General features: G+C 51.5%; 1 protein-coding gene across 3 annotated transcripts in view; it reads left to right on the forward strand.

The window, feature by feature from the left end:
• Positions 1-15,522, forward strand: part of MEGF6 (multiple EGF like domains 6) — a 97,255-nt gene that overhangs the window by 75,323 nt on the left and 6,410 nt on the right. For all 3 annotated transcript variants that reach the window (XM_030963837.1, XM_030963838.1, XM_030963839.1), the window contains 16 exons: positions 468-596; positions 1,277-1,411; positions 1,803-1,937; positions 4,203-4,328; positions 5,180-5,311; positions 5,754-5,882; positions 6,514-6,645; positions 7,314-7,442; positions 8,350-8,478; positions 8,929-9,057; positions 9,454-9,582; positions 10,379-10,507; positions 12,523-12,651; positions 13,495-13,623; positions 14,956-15,087; positions 15,309-15,437. In XM_030963837.1, coding sequence (XP_030819697.1) covers positions 468-596; positions 1,277-1,411; positions 1,803-1,937; positions 4,203-4,328; positions 5,180-5,311; positions 5,754-5,882; positions 6,514-6,645; positions 7,314-7,442; positions 8,350-8,478; positions 8,929-9,057; positions 9,454-9,582; positions 10,379-10,507; positions 12,523-12,651; positions 13,495-13,623; positions 14,956-15,087; positions 15,309-15,437 — 2,082 coding nt within the window. The remainder of the gene's footprint in view (positions 1-467; positions 597-1,276; positions 1,412-1,802; positions 1,938-4,202; positions 4,329-5,179; positions 5,312-5,753; positions 5,883-6,513; positions 6,646-7,313; positions 7,443-8,349; positions 8,479-8,928; positions 9,058-9,453; positions 9,583-10,378; positions 10,508-12,522; positions 12,652-13,494; positions 13,624-14,955; positions 15,088-15,308; positions 15,438-15,522) is intronic.

The following is a 15,522-nucleotide window of genomic DNA, read 5'->3' on the forward strand; positions in this document are numbered from 1 at the left end:
ACTGCACAGCTGATTTGTAGCTCGTGCAGGGAATCTGATCTCTGTCCCCCTGGATCAGCAGTTCAAGCAATCTAATTTCAGTAAGTCAAGATGTGCAAAGAGCAAGGCTAGTGGAGTATTTGACAATAGATATTCAGACATCATGGAGGACACTGAACAATATTTTCAAACTCCTTAATGAGATATGACTGAATAGATCTTGCCAGGTGATAAATGGGCACTGTTTGAATAGCAGGTCGTTTGCAGAATATTATCAATGCTATGCCATGAATATTGTATTGCTAATGCAATAAGAACTGAGCTGTGTTCAGTTCTTGGAACCCGAGCAGGGATGCATCCCTTTCCTCGGTGCATCCCTGCTCCGGTTCCGAGAACTGAACACCGCTCCATTTTCAGTGTGTTTCTCTCAATTAAAACAACCTGCTGAGACTGGCTCATCTTCCCAGGAAACCTCTCTCTGTTCCTAGGGTGCCCCAAGGGATTTTATGGGAAGCACTGCAGGAAGAAGTGCAACTGTGCCAACCGGGGTCACTGCCATCGGATCTACGGCGCCTGCCTGTGCGATCCCGGCTTGTACGGCCGGTTCTGCCACCTGGGTATGCTCGGATTATCCCTGAATCCCAGCCTTTCTGGGAACTATTGGAATTAAATACCAATATATCCGGATGGAACGTGCCTGGGCTCGTCTGGCCCTTGCTGCTTGACCAAGGGCGGCAGCTGTGGTGGTTTCACCTCAGAGACACCTTTGGCTAAGCTGGATGCTGCAGCTGGGCGCTTGGGACAAGTCCAGGTGTGCAGGAGCTCAGGTTTACCTCTGGTGGAGAGGCTTTAAGGCGAGGTGAAGGAAAAGGAGTCGGGTTCTGCTGGAGGGTTTGGATCCAGAGCTTTATTCGGGCCCACAGGCCTCTGAATGCAGCAACAGCAGAACTCCCGAACCGCGTGGTTACTGTGTCTTTTAACCCCAGGGGGAGGGAAGGGGCAGGGATCCCACCAACCAGGTAAGGGGGGGGGGAAGTCTCAGGGGGCAAATGACACCTGGATGGCCCAATGTCCCCCAGGGTTGAAAGGCATCTTTTGAACTCTGCCAATCACACGACGCCCTTGTGGAATGCCAAGATTGACGGACAGCGCTCAGCAGGGAGCAAGGGAAGGGGAAGGGAGAGGTGATTGGCACACCTGGGGAAAGAACCGGGATACTGAGACAGGCTATTACATCACACCACCACAGGGAAGGAGCTCTCTGCCCCTGGCTGACCAGCTCTTCCTCTCCCTGCAGCGTGCCCCAAGTGGGTGTTTGGAGCCGGCTGCTCCGAGGAGTGTCAGTGCCTGCAGCGCAACTCGCGGGACTGCGACGCCAGGGACGGCTCCTGCCGCTGCAAACCCGGCTACCGCGGCCAGCGCTGCCAGCACAGTGAGTGGGGCACGCGGGCACACGGCCAGCTGGCTTGGGAAACACCTCTGAGGTCATCTGTGACCGTGTTCACAGGGCTCTCAGGTTGAGGGAAGAGCAGCAGATCCACACTCTCACTGGTGTCATTCTGTCCCCACGAATCCCCCAGAACCTCCCCCTTTCTCCTCCCATGGCCTCTTTCCCCCATTAATTTCCTCAGGGGAAAGCTCTGCTTGCTTTCCACCCTCCTAGGCTGTCTCACCTCTTGCTCACTCAGGAGCACAGCCATGCTCACACTCAGCCACATTCAGTGGTCAGCAGGAGCTGTGACAGGGGTGGTGGAGCTTGGAAGGATGCTCAGCACCTTCCAAGATTTTAGAGCTTCTTTCCCTCTAATTCTGGCTGTTCACAGGCTGTGACCCTGGGTATTATGGGGATGGCTGCAAGAAGAAGTGCAGCTGCTCTGCAGGAGTGCCCTGTGACCCTGTCACTGGGGAGTGTCACAAGGAGTGTCCCCCAGGCTACCACGGCGAGCACTGCGACCAAGGTAAGGCAGGGCAGCTCTGTGTGGGCTGGAAACTCACCTGTCCTCAGCGTTTTGCTTCACAAAACGACACAAAAGCACTTCAGAGTCCCCTGAGAGGCCCAGCACACTGCAGGTGATCTGATGGGTGGGCAGCAGACACAGGAGCTGCCATCCACAGGTCTCTGTGAGATGCTGCTGCCTCTTGAAAGTGGGAGAGAGAATTCCTGGTATAAAATGGGCCTGATCCACAAAAGGAGAACAAGGTTTCTCTTCACCCTGCCAATAGACATCTCTGTGTGGGCAGATGGAGGTGATTGGGATCTAATTATCTTTCCCTGGCCTTGTTGTCTTTTCCCTTCCAGGCAATCCCTGCCCAGCACAACAATATCACGTTTTCTGCTCTGTTCTCTATTTTTTGTTGAAACTCTGTTTCATCTGCAAGTGCTAAGGAGTATTTTAGATTTAATTTACATGAGGATTCAGACTTCTGCCTTGGTATGAACCTCCTAGAGTAGTTTTGTGCTCTTCCATGAAGGGCCAGTTGATGGGATGGTGACTGAAGTGCCCAGCTCTGTGTATATTTAACTGTGTCCAATACTCAGGCTCTGAGGGTGCAGATTTCAAGATCCTGGGGGTGGTTTGTGTGCCAGAGAGCTTCACTTTGGGCAGACAAAGGTGCTTTGAGAGAACCTTAAGGCAGTGAGTCATTGGCCTGAGGTGATGATTACAAAATATGAACACAGTGTTTGGAAAAGAATAAGTTCTGCCAACCACAGAGCTGAGTGGCGACTGAAAAGTCAACCCACTCCTGCTCTTGTGGGGCTGGGGCCCCCTGAACCCACTTCAGCTGGTTAGGACCTGCAGAAAATGCAAAAAAAAAATTGGGCACTTGGAGACAGACTGCAGCAGCAGCAGATGCTGCATGGAGAGGTTGGAAGTGGCCAGCATCTGGATTTGGATTGGAGCATCCCAGGAGCTTCTGCACTAACTGATGCTCAGCCAAGCACTGCTTCACCCCAGTCCAGAAGCTGCAACCATCAGCCTCATTATCTGCCAGCCAAGGCTCGTGGTGCAGAGCCCCATCTCTGACAGAACAAGAGCTGCAGAAAGCAGCAAAAACCCCAATGCAATTGCTCCCATAGTGCTGGAAGGAGAGGTTGGAGCAGCTCCCGCAGGGCTGTGCTCCCTGGCAGGGTCTGAGAGCCCTGAACCCACTTTGGGGGGATGCTGTGGCCCCTGGAGCCCCTGGAGCCTTTTCAGGTGCTCCCGCTCAGGATATTTTTAAAAAGGGTAAGAAAGGAGCTGAAGGCTGTAGGGGGGAGTCACAGGAAATAACACAAATATTTGTGTAGAAATAGTAGGCTCTTGGCTGTTGTTCGGATCTGGAAATTATTAAAGGGTGAAGACAAACATCTGCCATCAATTAGCAAAGGGGAGGAATAACAAAAACTCCACTGTGTCGCTGGAAACGGAGGCGCTGCATTTCCTCCGCGGTTTGTCAGTGCCCGTGTGTTCCCCTCTGCTGAAGCTGCTCAGAACATTGGCTTTGCTGAGCCTGGAGCTCTCAGGGGGGACTCGGAGAGGATTTAGGGATCTTGGCTCTGGGGCCCTCAGTTTGCATGTCACCAGCTCGTTGTGGCTAAATTGTGGCATGGGGTGCAAAGATCAAAGCGAGCTGGGATCAGCAGAACCACGCTGGCATCCCGAGCAGAGGGAAGGAAAAGTGGATTATTCCTCCTGTGCATGAGGATGTTCCTTCTTTCCATCTGTGTCCTGCTGCAAACCTGGCTGCTTCTTGAAATCCTGGTGCTCAGATCCTGGAGGCATTCAGCCAGGGAGGTAAAAACCCTCAGAGCACCTTGGAAAAGCCAAGGGGTGGTTTGGTGTGGGGCTGTGACCCTGCCCAGAGACAGCAGGGTGGCTTGGGCAGAGTCCTTGTCCAAAGGCTGGAGATCAGTTTGGCCTCAGTTTTTGGGGATGTGATGGTCACTCTTGCATGAGGAAATACTTGTTGAAAGGACACACAGCAGGCAGACAGACCAGGGCAATGCTGGAGGTGACCAGAGTGGCTCACACAGGGGTCACACCCAGGCTCACAGATGTTGGAAAAGACCTCCAAGACCACCAAGTCCAACCTCTGAGCAAACACCACCATGCCCACTAAACCATGAGCACAGGTGGGAACCCCAGACAAACCCAGAGGCTCCTTCAGCCTGCAGGGCCAGGTTGGTAAAATGTTTTTGGTTATCTTGAGGGGGATGTTCTGACCCTGCTGTTCTCCCACAGAGTGCCCTGAGGGGACATTTGGGCCAGGCTGTCAGCATTCCTGTGCCTGTGGAGAAGCATCCTGTGACAGGAGCACGGGGCAGTGCCACTGCCCACCTGGCTGGACAGGACACGACTGTGCCCAAGGTGAGCACAGGCAGCAGAGCAAACACTCAGGGATTTCAGTGTGGAGGGAGGGATTTAGGTGTAGACCTGTTGCTTTGCTTTTACTAAAACTCATTTTGAAAACACCCACTGCAGTTGGAATAATCTTGTGGAACATTGCAGCTTTTGATGGCGAGTCTTAACACAATGAAAAAGATGAAGATGTTTTTTGTTGTTGCAGTCCTCTCTGTAGGAGAGGAACCTTTCTTTATTGATGCATGTTTTTAATTGCCTTCACCAGATTACTCTTTAGCTGCTGGAAAACTAGAGAGTCTGAAATGGAAAGCTTTTGCATGATTGTGCAGTATTGCAGCAGCTGGAAGGTTTTAGTCACATAGAGATGTCCTGCTCCTAAGAGTTTGGCTGAGCAACGAAACTACGTGTGCACAGTGCTCACCATCCATTTCAAGCTGCCTTTTTTCCAGGCCCTGGAGCAGCTTAGGACCAGTTGGAGAAGGATTCTTGCCCTGGTTTTAGCAGTTCAGCCTTCTGCTCCTTCTTTGCAGCTCCCAGTGGGTTGTGGAGCAGTGACTGATGTGCTGTCCATGGTGTGACAGCAGCTGTGGGGCCCCTGTGCCAGCAGCACCATTTCCCTCTGAGGAGCCCTTGGAGCTCCCAGCAAGTGGCTGCAAATCCAAAATTGGCATGAAAATGCTGGAGTGAGCTCAGAATAGCACTTAGAGAGTGCTGTGGAGCAGGCAGGGCCAGGCTGTGCTGCGAACAAAACCCACGTCTCGCATGAGCACAGAGGGAGCCCAAAAGGTCTCACATTTCCCTCTGCCACCTCAGCTCTGATCCCTGTGCTCTGTGTTCTCTGTCTGATCACACTCCAGCCTGCCCTGAGGGTCTCTGGGGGCCGGGCTGCCAGGAGATCTGCCCCGACTGTGCCAACAACGCCAGCTGTGACCGTGCCACCGGAGCCTGTGTGTGCCCACCTGGCTACACCGGGCAGCGCTGCCAGGATGGTGAGTGCAGGATGGGGTGGCAGGATGGAGTGTGCAGGATGGTGAGTGCAGGATGGTGAGTGCGGGATGGTGAGTGGGATGGTGAGTGCAGGATGGTGAGTGCATCCCCAGGCTGGGGTGGGCTCCTCATCTCCAGTGGAAATGGGGGTATCTCAGCTGAGCAGGAGCATCTGCTGGAGCATCCAGTGACCCACCAGGCAGTGCCACGCTCAGCACTGTGCACATCTCTGTTCCCTCACTCATTGGGGTGCAGCCTGGGGACTTCACAGTCCCTCTAGCCCCATCTCCACTGTAGTAACTTCTGCAGCAGGAGGAAAGAAGGCAGAATGCTGAGCCCCTTGTCGCATTCACCACCTGCACTCCGGGGTGTGAGAGCTCTGCCGGAGCACCAGGGCTGGGATTCCAGCAGCCACCTGCAGTCCCTCCCTGTTTCCCTTGGCAGTGTGTCCACCCGGCTGGTTCGGCCCTGCCTGCCAGCTGAGCTGCAGCTGTGGCAACGAGGGACATTGCCATCCTGTGACGGGGACGTGCAGCTGCCCGCCCGGCTGGACAGGGCACCACTGCCAGAGAGGTACAGCACCTGCTCTGCCACCCTGACCCGTGCCAAACTGTGCTGCCATTGCTCCGTTCTCGTCTTCATGCAGGAAATCCCTGGCAGATTTCCTCTGCCTCTGCCAGGGAAATCTCTCTGAAATCCTTTTGGTTTCTTGGCTATGTCTGTCTGGTGCTGGCAGTGCCTCTGGTCTCTCTGCTGTCTCTCTAGTCTTCGTTGGCTGAGCAATGACACTGCATGTACACAGTGCTTGCCATACATTTCAAGCTGCCTTTTTTTCCCTGGAGCAGCTTAGGACCAGTTGGAGAGGGATTCTTGCCTTGGTTTTAGCAGTTTAGCCTTTTGCTCCTTCTGGGAGCCGCTCACTCCTGGGCCACTCTGACCCATGCCAAGCTCTGCTGCCATTGCTCCATTCTCATCTTCATGCAGGAAATCCCTGCCAGATTTCCTACTCTGCCAGGGAAATCTCGCTGAAATCCTTCTGGTTTCTTGGCTGTGTCTGTCTGGTTCTGGCAGTGCCTCTGGCCTCTCTGCAGACGTGTTTGTCCCTGTGCCCAAGGGACGTTGTGCCCGCTGGTGAAGGCAGCACTGTGCCCATGCCATGCTCTCAGGGACACACCAGTGATGGGCTCCTGCTGTGTTTTTCCAGCCTGTGACCTGGGGCGCTGGGGCCCTGACTGTGCCCACGCCTGCAACTGCAGCAACAGCGACGGCAGCTGCAGCGCTGAGAGCGGGCAGTGCCTGTGCGAGGCCGGCTACACGGGCACCCACTGTGAGCAGAGTGAGTGCTGCCCTGCCCTTCCCTGCCTGTTCTCCCACCCTCCAGGGCCTGCAGGGCTCCGGGGAAGGGCATTGCTCCAGCCCAGTCCCCTTCCCTGGCTGTGATGCTGATCCAGTGCCCAGGGTGATGTGGGTATGTGACAGTGTTCACAGGGGTCCCAGGATGAGGGAAGAGATGAGGATCTGACTCCATGTTTCAGAAGGCTTGATTTATTATTTTATTATATATATTACATTAAAACTATACTAAAAGAATAGAAGAAAGGATTTCGTCAGAAGGCTGGCTAAGAATAGAATAGCAAAGAATGATAACAAAAGTTTGTGGCTCAGACTCTCTGTCTGAAACAGCTGGGCTGTGATTGGCCATTAATTACAAACATCCAACATGGGCCAATCAAAGATCCACCTGCTGCATTCTACAGCAGCAGATAATCAATGTTTACATTCTGTTCCTGAGGCCTCTCGGCTTCTCAGGAGGAAAAATCCTAAGGAAAGGAGTTTTCATAAAATGTGTCTGTGACATGGGTACACACCTGTAAGGGGCACAACCCGCTGGTTGTGGGTTCAGCTGCCAGATGTTTTTATTCCATTCAGAATCCAAGCTCCTGCCTTAGGATAGCTCCTCTGGGACCCAGGAAGGGACAGACTGCTCAGCGTCATTTCTTTCAGAGTGCCCAGAGGGGTGGTTTGGGCTGAGCTGTCGGCAACAGTGCCAGTGTGACAATGGAGCCACCTGTGACCACGTCAGTGGGGCCTGTACCTGCAGCCCAGGCTGGCGAGGAACCTTCTGTGAGCACGGTGAGTACCTGACCCTGGGCACCAGGCCTCCAGCCCAGAGGGTTTGTGCTCTCTGTCTGACTTTGTCATCCCCTTACAGCAAAGAGAATTCCTCAGGATGGCCATGGGGGGAGCAACAAAACTGCAAGCTGCAGCTTCTGGTTTTATTTCTGGAGGGAAAAGTTTAGGGGAGAAAAAAAGACTGTGAAAATGTAAATAATAGATAACCCAGTGGTTGCACAGCTGTGACCGTGTTCATAGGGGTCTGAGGAAGAGGGAAGAGACGAGGATCTGACTCTTTGTCTAAGAAGGCTTGATTTATTATTTTATCATATATATTATATTAAAACTATACTAAAAGAATAGAAGAAAGGATTTCATCAGAAGGCCAGCTAAGAATAGAAAGGAAGGAATGAGTAACAAAAGCTTCTGTCTCAGACAGAGAGTCCTAGCCAGCTGGGCTGTGATTGGCCATTAATTAGAAACAACTACATGAGACCAATCACAGATCCACCTGTTGCATTCCACAGCAGCAGATAACCATTGTTTACATTTTGTTCCTGAGGCCTCTCAGCTTCTCAGGAGAAAAAAATCTTAAAGAAAAGATTTTTCATAAAAGATGTCTGTGACACACAGCTGCTGTGGTCACCTGAGTGTGTACATACTGCACACAGGGTCTCGGAGCAGCCTCTTGGAGGAGGCTCTCTCCAGCTCCCCCAGCAGCCTCTCCGTGGTCAGGAACATCAAGCCATCACACTCCTGATCCTCCACTGCCCTCTCCTGTACCTGGAATGTCCACTTGCATCCAGTATCTGCTGCCCTCAGCAGCACTGTCACACTGCTGCAGCCACCAAGGGGCAGGCGGCTTTTCCCACTGGGAGGGCTCCAGCTCTGCATTCTGTGTGGATTTCTCCTTTGCTTTCCACAGCCTGCCCTGATGGATTTTATGGACTGGAGTGTCGGCAGGCCTGTGACTGCCTGAATGGTGCCCACTGTGACCCTGTGACAGGGCAGTGCCAGTGTCCCCCAGGCTGGACTGGTGCCCGCTGTGCCCAGGGTAGGTGTGTGTGCCCAGGGCAGGTATCTGTGCCCAGGGTAGGTGTCTGTGGGAGGTGCCCACCCTGCCCTCCATGGCACTCTGGAGCCAGGGCTGTCTCTGTTGTCAGGTCATAGGAACTGGGTTCTGGGTTGTTCATTCCCCATTTGTGATTTTCTCTGTGTGGAATTTAGTTTTGGTTCTGGGGGGCTCTGCCTGAGCATTTCTGGTTGGATGTAATGAAGGTTGGGCATCCAGCAAAACTGCTTCCAAATAGATGAGGGATGTAACAGTGATGATAGCAGTGTTTGGATGTCACATTATTTCCCTGTAACACCACAAAACCCCCTCACAGAGCAGCCAACCAGCCCTGACACATCCCCTCCCAGCCCTTGGGAGGGTTGGCAGGAGCCTGGCTGCTGTAATTCCCACCCAGTGCCCAGCACTCCTGCCTGCTCTGCTCCCCTGCAGCCTGCCCGGAGAACAGCTACGGCCAGAACTGCAGCCACACCTGCCACTGCTTCAACAACGCCACCTGCAGCCACGTCAGCGGCCGCTGCCTCTGCCCCGAGGGGTGGACGGGACCCTCGTGCCAGCAAGGTAACGCTTCCCCCACCTCCTGCTTCCCCAGCAAGGTAACCCTTCCACAGCACCTTCCCCAGCAAGGAAACCCTTCCACACCTCCTGCTTCCCCAGCAAGGTAACCCTTCCCATACCACTTCTACCCCAGCAAGGTAACCCTTCCCATATCACCTCTGCCCCAGCAAGGGAACCCTTCCCACACCTCCTGTTCCCCTGCCAGCACAGGGAGGAATGCCACTCCCGGGGCAGGCAGAACTCTGCTGCCTCTTACCTGAGCAGGTGACGCACCTAAATTGTCATTGCATCAATATCAGTGTTGCTGTGTACCAGACCATCCACCCACGGCTCTGGCGGCGTGGCACAAGCCTCCAGAGCTGTGTCCTGACTAGGATGTCTGTCCTGTTTGTCCCTCAGCCTGCCCAGTGGGGTTTTATGGGAAGGACTGCCAGCAGCGCTGCCTCTGCCACAACGGCGGCACCTGCGACCCGGCCACGGGGAGCTGCACTTGTCCTGCGGGCTGGACGGGGCTGGCCTGTGAGCTGGGTGAGGAAACAGCTGGGGAACCACTCTGGGGCAAACAGGGCCTGCTTTGGAATGGTTTTCTGCTGGCTTTCAGCTTCCTTTTTCTACCTCTGTTGGGGTCGGGATTCAGTTTCATCAATAGTTCGTGTTCAGGCTTAGTTGTTTTTTATTTCTTATCAATGTTACAGCCTCACAGCAGTGAGTTCTGCAGTCTTTCACTAACAAGGCACAAAATGTCCAACTATCTCTGGTGACAATATCTTTTAAGGCTAAACTATCCAATTAAGAAATGACACCTAAACTATTTGCACTTTTAACCCAATAACGGATCACTCAGAGTCCACAATGCGGACTTTTCTGCCCATTTACAAAATACCACCCAAACCCATGGAGAAGAAGGAAGAAGGTGAAGAAGAAGGGAAGAAGGGTGAAAAGGAGGAGCAGCCTCTACCCTAAAACCTCCATCTTTCTCCATATTTATTACTATATTCTAAAACCCCAAACTCTAAGTTTTCCACCATGTGATATTACACACTTCTAATCAACTCCACACCCGTAATCCCAGTTCTATCAATTTTGGAGGCTTCTCCACGACCTCAGTTCAAATGCAGTGTTCTCTTGGGAGTCTGTCAGTACAGAAAGTCTAAAATTCTCAGCATTTTGGAGCATCTCAGAGCTCTACCAGTTTTCCTGTGGAGGTTGGAGGTGACGTGCGAGGGGTTGGGGCGCTCGGTCCTTGCTGCGGGTGTGGGGAGCTGGCAGGGTGGGATCTGGCAGGGTGGGTACCAGGGAAGTGTCTCACCCTGTCCCCTGCCAGCCTGTGCCCAGGGCCAGCACGGCCTGGAGTGCCAGCAGAGCTGTGAGTGCCAGCACGGGGGGCTCTGTGACCGCCGCACCGGGCACTGCCTCTGCCAGCCCGGCTGGACCGGTGACAAGTGTGACACAGGTGAGTGGGGCTGATCTGGGCGCCGTGGCTCTGCCAGCACCTGGTGCTGCACAGGGAGGGTCTGGGGGTGTAAGCAGAGAGAGAAAATTCAGGTTTCAGCAAGCAGGGAGGTGGCAGTGCCGTGGTTTTGGCTGTGCCCCTGTTTTGCTGTGTCCTTTTCTCTTTCCATCAAGTCACAGAGGGGTTTGGGTGGGAAGGGACCTTAAAGATCATCCAGTTCCACCCCAGCTTGTTTCCTATCATCTGAGGGCTGTCCTGAAAGTGCTGGTGCACACCCAGAGCAGCCTCCTCGTCTTCCTGCTACTCTATTCTAAAACCCCAAACTCTAAGTTTTCCACCCTGTGATATAACACACTTCCAATCAATTCCACACCCATGATCCCAGTTCTATCATTCCATTTTGGAAGCTTCTCCACGGCCTCAGGTCAAGTGCAGTGCTCTCCTGAGAGTCAGAGTCTGTCAGTACAGAAAGTCTAAAATTCCAAACTCTAAGTTTTCCACCCAGTGGGAAGGGGATGGGATTCCCAAGGGCACAGACCCCCAGGCATCATTGCAAAACCACAGGCTGCAAGCAGGGATGAAGGCAGGGCAGCAACCCAGTCTGGTGAAACTAAAATGCCATGGGAGGACTTTCCTCTGCCAGGATTATTTTAAGTGTAACAGTGGATTGTCCCCTTTCCACTCCTCGTTCTGTGTGTCCTTGTATCACACTGACCCTCAGGGCCTGGCTTTGGTCCCAAGCCCCAGCAGGCCATGGCATCTGTCCCTTGGTGGCTCCATGTGTCCTTAGATGTGGCACACACCCTGGCTGTGGGAAATGGATTTGAAAAGAATTCTTAAAGCTTACTTCTAATTCAATCTCTCTCTCAATGATTGATAATAGAATAAAATCTTTTAAAACACCTCTCAGTTAGGAAAAGCTGAGAAAACCAACACCTGGCAATCTCCTTCCCATGAAGAAGGGTTTGAAAAGGCTCTTGGCCTTCAGAGCAGTGACAGGGACCTCACCAGGTATCACCACACCAAGCAGAGATCCCCAGGCTTCTTCCCTTCTGGGGTCATGACACCTCAGCTTGGCACATCCTTAAATCAGGGTGTGAAGTCCAGCGGCAGCACTTGGCAGCTGGCACAAGGGAGCTGCCACCAGAGCCTCAGCTGCCCCCAGCCACTCTCAGGTTTCCTGCTGGGGATGCTTTTCCCTTCAGGAGGCTGTGAACAGCTCTGCTGGCAGCTGAGGCTTGGCCATGCAAATCACCTCACTGGGTCCTGCCACATCCTGAGGGACAGTGTCCCCTCCCAGCATTGTCACATGGGGTCCCAGAACCCCACACAGCCTCAGCAGCACGGGGCACCAGGCAGTGTAAAGCACTTCCAATATATAATATAATATAATATAATATAATATAATATAATATAATATAATATAATATAATATAATATAATATAATATAATATAATATAATATAATATAATATAATATAATATAATATAATATAATATAATATAATATAATATAATTAATATAATATAATATAATATAATGTAATATAATATAATATAATGTAATATAATATAATATAATATAATACAATATAATATAATATAATATAATATAATATAATATAATATATAGTATATAATATATAGTATATATATATATATATATAATATATTAATGTACAATATATTATATAATATATTACATAATTATATATAATTATAATATATTACATAAATGATTAGATAATGTATAATAATAATAATAATATATTATTAATATATTGCAATTTCTTCCAATATAATGAAGAAACCCACCCAAAAGATAGAAATCATGTGGTTTTTTTTAAAAAAAGAACCAAGCTAGTGTCCCGTCAGCTCCCCATGTCTGTATTTCAAGCTGCCTGTGTGTGCACAAGATCCAGACCCAGTCAGCTGGGGAACTACAGGAGGAAAAAACCCCCAAAGTTACATTTTTTGTGCAACTTGTCCTCTCTGCTGTGTTTTCATCCCTGAAGCTTGTCCGGAGGGGCTGTTTGGGGCGCGCTGTGAGCAGCTCTGTGACTGTGGGGACAACGTCTCGTGCCACCACGTCACCGGCACCTGTGACTGCCCCCGGGGCTGGAGGGGCCGGCGCTGTGAGAAAGGTGAGGAGCACCCCTGGGTGAGGGAAACACAGGGAAACATCAGCTGCTCCAGAGCCTGGGAAGAGGGAAACGTCATTTTGCATGACAATTACAAGCTGTGGCAAAATATTTTGAGGCTGTGACACGAGATGCTGCTGGGCTGGCTCGGCACTGGGGCAGGAGCCCTTTGGAGGAGGCTCTGATGCCTTCCAGGTATAGCAACAACTTAAATCCAGGCAGAATGCCTGTTTTCAGCTTCCTTTTTCCTCTGTTGAGGTCAGATTGAAGGCACTTGAGACAATGGTTCACGTTCAGACTCAGGTGTTTATTATTTATCAATGTTACAGCCTCACAGCAGTGAGTTCTGCAGTTCTTCACTAACAAGGCACAAAATGGCCAACTGTCTTTCATTGCAAGGTCTTTTAAGGCTAAACCATCCAATTAAGAAATTACATCTAAATTATTTTCACTTTTAACCCAATAACCAATCACTCAGAGTCTGCAATGTGGACTTTTCTGTCCAATTACACAAAACCACCCAAACCCATGGAGAAGAAGGAAGAAGGTGAAGAAGAGAAGAAGAGGGTGAAAAAGAAGGACCAGCCTCCCCCCTAAAACCTCCATCTTTCTCCATATTTATTACTATATTCTAAAACCCCAAACTCTAAGTTTCCCACCCTGTGATGTCACACAATTCCAACCAACGCCACACCCACAATCCCAGTGCTATCAATCAATTTTGGAAGCTTTCTCCACGGCCTCAGGTCAAACGCAGTGCTCTCTTGGGAGTCAGCACAGAAAGCCTCAAACTCTCCAGAACTCCAACAGCAGCAGACTCACATCCCACTGTTTGTTTTCCCACAGCCTGCCTGCCAGGTTTCTTTGGGAAGGACTGTGCCAGTCGCTGTGGCTGTCCCCTGGGAGTGCCCTGTCACCACGTCACCGGCCAGTGCGGCTGCCCGCCAGGACTGACCGGCTCTGGATGCGAAAAACGTACGGAGATGGGAATGGTCCTCCTGCAGCCTCTGGGAACGGGGTGGGCCGAGCCATTCCTACAGAAAATAGAAGGGAAAAAGAAAAATAAATGTTGGGGAAGATGAAACAGGAAAGCCTTACAAATAGGATTGCCTGGCAAAAGATTTTGAGAATATGGAATCTATAAGCGAGATTGAAATGAAAGCAAGCTTTGAGATACCTCAGTTACTGACAACAGGAGAACAGTGGTGTAGCCAGCTGAAAGTAATCCCCTTTTGATGGAACAATTCCCTCTGCTTGCAGACAGGCCCAAGGGCCAGAGCAGACCCTACCAGCTTAGCAAAAGAAGTCCAAAGAGGAGTTTTTAAAGTTTAAAATGTAGCACAGTATAGTAACGTAGTGATTCTTATAAGCTATATCGAAACGCTATAAAATTTGTATATTGTACTAGATTAGTTAGTGAAAATCTGAATATTCAACACAGAAGATGATTTATTGTATTGTAACGAGAACTTTGCTCTCTTAGCTCTTGTCTTTTACTCTCTTATGCTTTTGCTCTCGTACCCTCTTACTCTCTTACCCTCTCATCCTCTCTCCCCCTCTCTTCTCTTGGGCCTGCTCTGAGCTGTGGCTGGCAGCTCCCAGCAGGGCCCTGCACCCAGGCCCTTTGCAATAAACCCCAAATTCCAGCCCAAGGCCCTTTGCAAACCCCAAAAAGGCCCTTTGCACAGGCCCCAAACCCCAAGTTCCACCACCTAACTTCAAAAATCTCTCATCTCCGTCTGTCCCAACCGTGCTACCCCCCAACGCTCCTACAGATAAACAAGGAAAACCAGCCCAAGAGCAGGGCTGTGCCAAGGAGCAGCTCCCGGGCTGGCAGCTGGGTGCATGCCTGTGGAATGTTAGCGGGGCAGAGGGAGCCAAGTGGGAAAGCAGAGCTGGGTATTTAGCCAGAGGATTAGCAATAAATCACTGTTAAAACGAGCTCCTGTGGGTAGGAGCAAGTCTGGAAGAGACAGAGGTGTGTGAGCACGTTCCTGACGCAGAGGACAGTGCTGGATTTGCCATGTCTGTGTGGGGAGCCTTGCAGAAACGTGAGGGCAGGAAGGGCTGGCACAGCAAAAGGCATTTAATGCCTTTAAGTACTTGCCTTTCCTTTCAACCCAAGTATTTCCTGGAGTGAATGAACCCTTTGCATGAGAGTCCCTTTGCTTTTTGGGTGGCGGACAATTTTACTGCCATAAAAGGCTCTCTAAATCCTGGCTTAAAATAAAATGTTTTTTAAAAAAAACCTTGGAGAGAGGGGTGGGATGGCTCCTGAGTCCCCTTGGTGCCCCTGTCTCCTCACAGCCTGCCAGCCAGGGACCTTTGGGGAGGGCTGTGCTCAGATCTGCCAGTGCTCCGGAGCCACCCAGGAGTGTCACCCTGTCACCGGGGCCTGTGTCTGTCCCCCTGGCTTCCACGGTCCTGCCTGCCAGCTGGGTGAGTCCTGCTCTGCTGCCACTGCATCCCTGTGCTGGCTGTGCCATCCTGAGATCCCAGTGCCATGAGAGATGTGTGTGTGTGTGAGTTCTGGGTGCTTTGGGGCTGGCACAGACAGAACTCTCCTGGGTGAAACATCCATGCAAATCCACTTGGTGGATATCCCCAGGCTGTCTGAACCTTCTCCCTGTGTTTGTAGCCTCTGTTTGTTGTCCCCTCAGAGTGCTCCCCGGGCTGGTACGGCCGGGACTGCGAGCGGCGGTGCCGGTGCAGGAATGGGGGACGCTGTGACAGTGCCACGGGGATGTGCCACTGCCCCGCGGGATTCATCGGAGCTGACTGCGCCATCGGTGAGCTCTGCTCCAGCCACGGGGGCTGGCAAAGCAGGGGAACCTCCTTAGAGGGACCTGAGGGGTGGCAGAGGCAGATCTTGCC

This window comes from Camarhynchus parvulus, chromosome 21 (assembly GCF_901933205.1).
Source record: "Camarhynchus parvulus chromosome 21, STF_HiC, whole genome shotgun sequence".
Lineage (NCBI taxonomy): Eukaryota > Metazoa > Chordata > Aves > Passeriformes > Thraupidae > Camarhynchus > Camarhynchus parvulus.